Consider the following 9,191-nt stretch of genomic DNA (forward strand, 5'->3'; position numbering starts at 1 on the left):
ACACTGACCAAATGTGGGTAAAAGTATGAAGTAGTGTGTAAATTGGAGCAACACACCGGCTACCATGACATGTTGACAATTTGAACAGTAAAAAAAACAACACTGCATTCAGTTTGAACTTCTGTCCAGGGAATGAGTGGCTATTCCCTCTTTAAACCTGCAGCTGGTGTAAGACACCCTATGGACTCTGCGTTGTGATTTTTGAGTAAAGATGGGATGTGATCCGTGCAGGAGAGGAATCAGACTCAGGCTCTTCAGACTTTAGAGCATTTATTTCGTTCACCTTACAGGCAATAAATGCACTGTCACCATTCAACAGTTTTCTTTTTACAAAATAATCAAACATCACCAGTACAAAAATTTAATTAGTACTTAATAGGCAAACTGAATAAACAGAAATTGCTCAGTATGTTAATGTAATGTATATTTTACATTTGGCTAGCAGAACTGCTGCTTATCTTACAGGCAGTAAACACACTATAAGGAATAAAGTGAAAATCTCTTGCACTACACTGTCCACAGCAGGACATGTCAGAATTGAGGTAGTACCAGCCATTACAGAAAACAACAGCGCCCCCTCTCTGAACATTTATGCACTGCTTCACACTACCATAAAGGCTCAGAGAGAGAAGCTATTGTGAGAGAGTGGGGGGCATATTTAAGGGAAAACTCTAATACTGGAGCCTGGTGGGAGGGAAAATACAAATAGTTTCCAAGAAAAAACGAGAGACGTTAACACAGGAATGATGATGATCAGTGGAATTAATAATGAAGACATTTTCAGATATTTTAGGGAGAAGTTGTAGCCAAAATGTGGAAAAGTTCAACATGACATGTTAGCTAGAATGGGTTGTATAGTTAAAGTTTCCTGTTAGTAATGACTACAAGTGAACTTATTGCACTATACCTCTGTTAAGATATTCATGCTTTGGTGTGTTATTTGTATTTGTACATATGTACAGTAAACTTATTGTCAGTAAATTGGTTTTCATGAAACTAAGAAAAAATCATATTTTATGTAATTTGCTTGTACTGGTGGGGTTTGTAATTGAAAGAAAAAAAACAGTGGTTGGTGAAATGTTTGAGTGGCTGGTAAAAATATTTTAAGACATTACTGATGTATTAAAATTAAATATGATCCACTAAATGATATTGTATTAGCCATTAGGTAAAACTTTCAGCAAGTACTTTTTCTTTAATACCTTAAGTATTTATAAAAGCCAATACTTTATTACTTTTACTCCAGTAAAAATGTTAATGTGGTTCTTTTACTAGAGAACATTTTTGTCTGTTTGTTTGTACTTTTACTTCAGTACAAGTTTCTCCACCTCTGGTGAACAGCCAGTAGGTGGCGCTAGAGTCAGGAGGAGCAGCCTGGAGAAAAGGCTGATCCTCCCTGATCTGTTTCCAAGCAGTCAGAGTGTAGAAGTTGAGAGCTGGAGAAGTTTCCTCCTGTTGCTGCAGCAGCAGAGATGTTCTGCTTCCTGGACTAAATCAGGTTGGAAAGAGGAGAGATCTTTACTGAGCTGCAGGATAAAAGCTGCTGAAACATTTCAACTCTTTCTGGAAACTAATGAGACAGAAAAACAATGGATGTTTTTACCATCCAGACCTTTAGAACCAGTTCAACTCAAAATTCAGTTGTATCTGTGGAAGATGAACAGATTTGATGTGAAATGATGAAATTCTTCATTTCTATCTGATGTTCCAGCAGATCAGTAGAAAATGGAGCTGCAGCTCTCAGATATTTTATGTTTTCTATCAATGAATCCACTGATTAAAGCAGGAATCTCATCTCCATGTTCTCCTCCAGAGGTTCCCAAGGTTTGTTCCTGGAAGCTGCTGCTGGTTCCTCCAATCCAGGCTCCGCCCCCTTTAGAGGAAATCTGTCCATATATGGCGCTAAGAGTCACCTTGATGCTGCAAAGCTTTGTTCAGGGATGAGATGTCAGGATGTTGGTGTCAGTCTGTTCCAGGCTTTAGTTGTTCTCCTCATGAGGAGCTGAAGTCTCTGACAGGAACATGGAGCTGAACAGGAGAAGAACTTGAAGCTTCTTCTTGGCCTCTGATTGCAACAGCAGGACAATCCAACATTTTAGTCTGACTTCATCTGGAAATATTTCTTTGACCCTCAATCAGTTTGAAATTAACCTGCCATCCAGTGTGGATGGATCAGGTATGCAGGTGTTGATCAGAGTTTAGATTGATTGTATTTTAATGCTGATTATTAAATCAGGTGGAGCTTCCAGAAATGTTTCCTTAGTTTCCTGATGTCCTTTCAGGCTTCAGTGAGTTTCTTCAGGTTGTTACTGAGGGATTTCCTTTCTCCTCTCTGTTGGAGCTTTCCTGTGTTTGGAGAAATGAGTTGTGCTGCAGCAGCACCAACTGTCCTTCCTACATCCACTGCAGTTTGCAATCCAGATGTTGGACTGTTCCTGTCTCAGTGGGGACAATGTGTGTCTGAGAGACATAATGTCCATGTTTGCTGCTGAAAGAGACTGATGGTCTGACCCCCTCCTCCTTTCAGGGTGGAGCCTGCTGGAGGCCAGTTCTTGACTCCAGGTCCATGGAGACTAAGATATGTAAGTGTGTTTTTCATCTGATTCATGACAACAAAGCAGCTCACATTCAACCATCTTCAAACTGTCACATCACTCATTCAGGAGTCAAAGTGTCAATAAATGATCAATAACTGCAGCTGGATTGTGTTTGTTCTCCATCAGATTGTCAACTCACCATCGACACAAACACAGTGAGCAGAAAACTCAAACTGTCTGAAGACAACAGGAAGGTGACATTTGTGGAGGAGTTTCAGTCATATCCTGATCATCCAGACAGATTTGATTTCTGGCCTCAGCTGCTGTGTGAAACTGGTCTGACTGGTCGCTGTTACTGGGAGGTTGAGTGGAGAGGAGATGTTAATATATCATTGAGTTACAGAAGAATCAGGAGGAAAGGAAACAGTAGAGACTGGTTTGGAGGGAATGATCATTCCTGGAGTTGATCTGCTCTGATGTAATGGTTACTCTTTCAGGCACAATAACAGAGAAACTCATCTCTCCTCCTCCTCTGTCTCTAACAGAGTAGCAGTGTATGTGAACTGTCCCATTCTGTCCTTCTACAGAGTCTCCTCTGGCTCACTGTTCCCCCTCCACACCTTCATCATAACAGTCACTGAACCTCTGATTCCTGGATTTGGGTTCAGTTCTGGTTCCTCTTCAGTGTTTCTGAGCTGATTTGAGTCTAAAGAGTTTAAAGTTTTTCCTCCTGTCAGAGAAACTCTCTCACTGTTGAACAGATAGTTCAGTCTCTACAATCTATTTCTTGGTGAAACGATTCTTGTTGAGTCCTTGGAAACTTTTTCTTCTTCCAGTTCTTTAAAGATGGAAGCTGGGATTATTCCAGGATTATTCCAGGATTATTCCAGGATCCTCATGTTTTTCTGTCTGTTTCCAGTCAAAGCTTCACTCTGAATATCAAGATGTTGTTTCTCTTATTTTTTTCTTTCGTTCATCAGATTTCATTGAAATATTGATCAGTTTTTCTCAATCTGATCATTTTCTGTTTCTATTGGCTCCTATTTTTCTCAACATGTCAGATTTGTATATTAAATCTTCCTTTTGTAAATTTGCTGCAGTTTTTCTTCATGTGTTTTAAATAAAAACATTTTTCTGCTGCATTTGGTTCATTTGCTGCTTATTCTGTTCTTTTCCTGTTTTAATTTAAATATTTGCATTAAAAATATTTTTTTTATCAACTCTGTCTTTCAGAAAGTCCTAATTAAAGCAAAACATTCCCATCCCATGAAGGTCAGACGTCAATGCTTTGAAGCATAAAGTGGGAAAATATTTTCTGTTTCATTCAGAACTTCTACCTGAAACTCAAAACCTGCAGACATGATCTGAACCTTCAAGATGACTATTTTCCTAAAACATTACATATTATATCTCCCATCATTCAGTTATAATCTTTAATGATTTTTTTATTTGGTGGAATTGAGTGGCACAATGTATTAACTCATTCCAGATTGTTCACTCTCTGGTTTTCCACTAATGGGATCGCAATACCAAATGTAACCCAGGGTAAAAATTGCCCTTAATCCCAACTTTGCTGCTCCATTGCTTGGATTGACAGTCAGTCACAGAGCATTCAGCCAGTCACTGCACCTGAAGTGGTTTTTCAGCTTTCCCAATCAGGTGTGAGGTGGAGAGCTGTAGACAAAGGTGCTACAGGTTTGTCCTTCCAAGCAATTAGTATATATTTTTGTTTATTGTGCACTTTTAAAAACTTAAAATATAAAAATCATGTAGATCTGAACACCCAGTGAGCTTTGAGCCAAGAAGCTGTCATGCACTGATCTATAAATGGAAGTGATGAGTAATGAACACAATGTGGTTTTGTTTGTTTAGCCAATGCTAATTGTTTGATCATCAAACACATGATCTAACGTTTCAAATGCAATACATGTGGTTAAGATAAGATAAATGCAGATGTCTTTATTTGTCTTAAAGATTTGATTGCCTGAAGAGGAGACATTTGTCCCCCCTCCCGTTGGCCCACCACCCATGGGTGGGGCCAAAGGGGTCTGGTGCGAAGTGAGATGGGTGTCAGCCGAGGAAGGAGGTCCTGGCGGTCTGATCCTTGGTTACAGAAGCTGGCTCTTGGGATGTGGAATGCCACCTGTCTGGTCGGGAAAAGAGCCGGAACTGGTGTGTGAGGCTGAGAGGCTTGAAATAGTCGGTCTCGCCTCGACGCATGGCTCTGGTTCTGGAACCAGTCTCCTGGAGAGGGGCTGGATGTACTTCCACTCTGGAGTTGCCCACGGTGAGAGGTGCCAGGCAGGAGTGGGCATACTTGTTGCTCCCCATCTCGGCACCCGTGCGTTGGGGTTTACCCCAGTGAACAAGAGGGTAGCCTCCCTCCGCCTACGGGTGGGAGGACAGGTTCTGACTGTCGTTTGTGCTTATGGGCCGTACGACAGTTCAGCCTACCCACCCTTTTTGGAGTCCTTAGAGGGGTACTGGAGAGTGCCCCTCCTGGGGACTCCCTCATTGCTTCAACGCTCACGTGGGCAACAACAGTGGGACCTGGAAGGGCGTGGTTGGGAGGAACGCTCCCCCCGATCTGAACTCGAGAGGTGTTCTGTTGTTGGACTTCTGTTCTCATCACGGATTGTCCATAGCGAACACCATGTTCAGGCGTAAGGGTGTCCATATATACAGTTGGTACCAGGACAATCCCTCGGCCGCAGTTCGATGATCAGACTCTGGCAACAGCTTTTCTGTTTGTCATCGTTTCATCGGATCTGCGGCCGTATGTCTTGGACACTCGGGTGAAGAGAGGTGTGGAGTTATCCACGAACCACTACCTGGTGGTAAGTTGGCTCCGGTGGTGGGGAAGGTGCCGGTCAGACCTAGCAGGTCCAAATGTGCTGTGAGCAATGTTCCCTCTAAGCTGTGCGCCTGAGCAATCGCACACTGCTCGCATATTCTCAGCACACAAGAAAATCTATGTAGCGCATAAAATAAAGTCCAACGTAAACTGGACATTGAGCTCAGACATCAGTATGGACCAATAACATTTTTTTCTGTACTACTTTGCGATCGATCTCAGTGAGTGACAGGAATCCAGCCAATGATACAATACAGTTCACTTTCGCTACGCAGCCAAACATCGCATGCTATTTTGTGTACGTGCCTTGGTCATAAGTGCTGTGGCACCATGCAGGTGAGAATAGTGTGGCAGAGTATAGAGACATGAAAGCTAAAACCTTATCATGTCTCAGTGGGACATCCACTCACCAAGCCAAAGTAAAAACAAAATGCGCTTCTTCTAAGATCAAACGGCCGTCGGAGTTTGTGCAACTAGAACAGTACAGTTTACAGCGATTATTCTTTTTATTAGTAAGCTCTGTGGTCACATTGATGCTCATTTTTCAGAGCATAAATTAAAGGAATGGTCTGCATTTGATATTGAAGCGTTGAGTTCAGACTTTTGTCTATGGATAAGCAGACATTCGTACACTGGAAAAGAAGTATGAAGCCATTCTCCTCCACCCACAGATTATGAAGGCCATTAACAGTCAATATGTTGAATTCAAGTACATAAAGCAAGAAGCAGACTGACCATCAACCTGGGCAAAGTGAACAACCACTGGAGAAGGCCAGACGTAAATAAAACTAATTAAATATTTTACAAGAGTTTATACTGTATCACAAGCTACAGAAAACATTTCATTGTGCAAATGTGAATATTTTAATATGATCTCTGAAAGGTGTAATGTCTCATTTCTCACCCTGGCTAAAGCAGGACTTACTTATACTGTGCATCTCATGAACAGCCAATGTTTTTTTTCATTTTAATTAATTAATTCTTTCCTCTGCATCCACAATTGGTTTGGTACTTGCAATCCTACTAGTTTATATGAGATAAAATACCAAATGGTATTTGTACGTCCAATCACTCTCAGACTCAAACTTTTATTATGAAATTTAACCGCCTGTTGTTGCAGGACTCTGCTATCTTTGTACCATGGGTATTTCTCGGGTCCTGTTCCCAGAACAGGAGAACAGGGTACGGTTCCAAACCTTTCTTTTCATTTAGCTGTTAGAGTCTAGGATTACACAGGTTTATTTTTTAACGTGGTCGATTCTTTCACACTTTCTTTCATAAAAGAAAGTTTATTTACTGTCAGTTGTCTCTGCCCTTTCACAGAGTCACGTCAACCATCAGATTCCAGCTGGCGGGTCGACTCCAGTGCCATACGCACAGTCTCTCTGGATTCCACCTCACCTGCTGGAATCCTTAGGTATGGTGGGCTCCGGCTCGAAGGACCAAATAAATGTCAGGTTCAATTGACCTGAACACTTTTACAGTGCCTCAGGTTTAATAAAAGCCTTTCAAGTTTCACTGAGAAAGTGCTAAAAAAACCTTGTAACAGTAAGGTATTACAGCAGACCTGGGCATCTTACGGCCTGCGGGCCACATCCGGCCCTTTGTGAGTCCCTATCCGGCCCGCGTGAGGCCAATCATAGATTACAAAATACATTTTAAAAAGTATCTATGTCGAGTGTGCAATACAACGGTGCCGCTTTTGTTTTGAAAAGCGTTATTTGCATTACTTCCGTGGACGTAACTCATGATTGTGAGTTAAGGTCAACAGCAGCAATCACAAATTACAAAATAAATTTTAATAAACATCTATGTTGTGCGTGCAATACAACTGTTCTGCTTTTATTTTGAAAACTGTTATTTATGGACGTATGTCTGTGCATAACTTGTGAGTGACAAGTGATGCTTGGTTAGCCCCAAGATGTCCGCTCACGCTAAAAAAAAGAAAAGTTGATGAGGAATGCCGTGTTTTCAATAAGACATGGACTGCCAACTATTTCTTTACAGAAATTAAATGTAAAGCCGTGTGCTTAATTTGTGGTACACAGATTGCTGTGTTTAAAGATTATAATTTGAATCGCCACTACACGACGAAGCACGAGCCTACACACCGGAACCTGTCTGATGAAGAGCGCGCGAGGAAGCCTGATGCATTGACGGTAAAACTGCAAACCCAACAAGGACTTTTTACCAAACTCCATACATCCAGAGATGCAGCCGTCAGGACAAGTTTTGTAATTTCTCACAAAATCACCAGAAAAAGTAAGGCGTTTTCTGACGGAGAATTTATTAAAGAGTGCTTATTGGACTCTGTCGCGCTGATATGCCCGGAGAAGAAAGGTGCATTTGAGAACGTGTGGCTCTCCCGACGCTCTGTAACGAGGCGGGTTGAGGCCATCGCTGGAAACCTGGAGCTTCAGCTGAAGAACAGAGCGGCCGACTTTGACTGTTTTTCTCTGGCTTTGGATGAGAGCTGCGATGTACGTGATGTACGTGACACCGCCCAGCTGCTAATCTTCTTAGGTGGGATAACTGCAGACTTTCAAGTCACGGAGGAGCTGGCAGCCATGCAGTCAATTAAAGGGACAACCACAGGTAGTGACTTGTTCACAGAGGTAAATGCGTGTTTGGACATGTTAGGACTGAAATGGGACAAACTGGCAGGTGTGACAACAGATGGTTGTCCAAATCTGACGGGGAAAAATGTTGGACTTTTAAAGAAGATGCAGGATAAAGTGACAGAAATTAACCCAGTGCAGAAATTGATATTTTTGCATTGTATTATACATCAGGAAGTATTGTGTAAGACAGTGTTAAAAATTAACCATGTTGTTGATGCTGTAACTAAAACAGTTAACTTCATCAGAGCGAGAGCATTAAATCATCGACAATTTGTTGCACTTTTAGAGGAAAATGAGAGTGAACATGGTGACATAAGCTACCACAGCAACGTCAGGTGGCTCAGCCTGGGGAAAGTACTGAAAAGTGTCTGGGACCTGAGAGACCAGATTCAGGATTTCTGTGGGAAGAAAGGACATGCCATCCCAGAACTTTCAGATGAAGACTGGGTGGCAGACCTCAGATTCGCTGTGGATGTGACTGCACTCATGAACCAACTGAATGTCAAACTGCAGTGCAAGGGCCTTTTTGTGCACGAGATGTACAGTGCAGTGACGGCTTTCATGAGAAAGTTGCAGCTTCTTTCAAGCTAAGTGAAGAACAACATTCTGATCCACTTGCCAACACTAAAGGAAGCCACAAGATCAGCACGATCACCTCCACAAGTACTCAAGCAAGTTAGAGGCACTGCATGGAGAGTTTTCGAGACGATTTCAAGATTTCAAAACTATTGAGTGAAATGCACATGGTTTCTTCTCCCTTCAACTGCAGTGTGGATAATGCACCAAGCGATGTTCAGATGGAGCTCATTGACCTGCAGTCTGACCTGTTTCTGGCAGAGCACTTCAGGTCAGTCTCACTGCTGGACTTTTACTCCTCCCTCAAAGAGGAGAACTTTCCACACCTGAGGAGGCATGCTCAGAGGATGCTGGTCCTCTTTGGATCCACCTATGTATGTGACCTGACATTTTCAGTGATGAAGTTCAATAAATACAAACACAGATCCTCTATCACTGATGAGCCTCTCTCAGCTGTCCTTCGCATAGCCACCTCAGACATTCAACCAGATTTTAATGCTCTTGTTCAGGCCCAGAACAGACTGGATTATTCTCACTGAAGAGGTAAAATGAGGTGGAAAACATAAGTTACTGTTTGTTGTATTGCAGTAGTTCTATTAACTT

The 9,191-nt window shown here is 42.0% G+C and overlaps 1 protein-coding gene and 1 pseudogene across 1 annotated transcript in view; both read left to right on the plus strand.

The window, feature by feature from the left end:
* Positions 1-3,178, plus strand: part of LOC129353068 (NLR family CARD domain-containing protein 3-like) — a 59,457-nt gene extending 56,279 nt beyond the window's left edge. The window contains exons 9-10 of the mRNA XM_055022271.1: positions 2,528-2,582; positions 3,125-3,178. Of these exons, the coding sequence (XP_054878246.1) occupies positions 2,528-2,582; positions 3,125-3,178 (109 nt within the window). The remainder of the gene's footprint in view (positions 1-2,527; positions 2,583-3,124) is intronic.
* A 3,353-nt stretch (positions 3,179-6,531) lies between these two features.
* LOC129353069 (general transcription factor II-I repeat domain-containing protein 2A-like) lies at positions 6,532-9,127 on the plus strand (annotated as a pseudogene).
* Positions 9,128-9,191: the final 64 nt, after the last annotated feature.

This window comes from Poeciliopsis prolifica, unplaced genomic scaffold (assembly GCF_027474105.1).
Source record: "Poeciliopsis prolifica strain line A6 unplaced genomic scaffold, Auburn_PproV2 SCAFFOLD083, whole genome shotgun sequence".
NCBI classification, from domain to species: domain Eukaryota; kingdom Metazoa; phylum Chordata; class Actinopteri; order Cyprinodontiformes; family Poeciliidae; genus Poeciliopsis; species Poeciliopsis prolifica.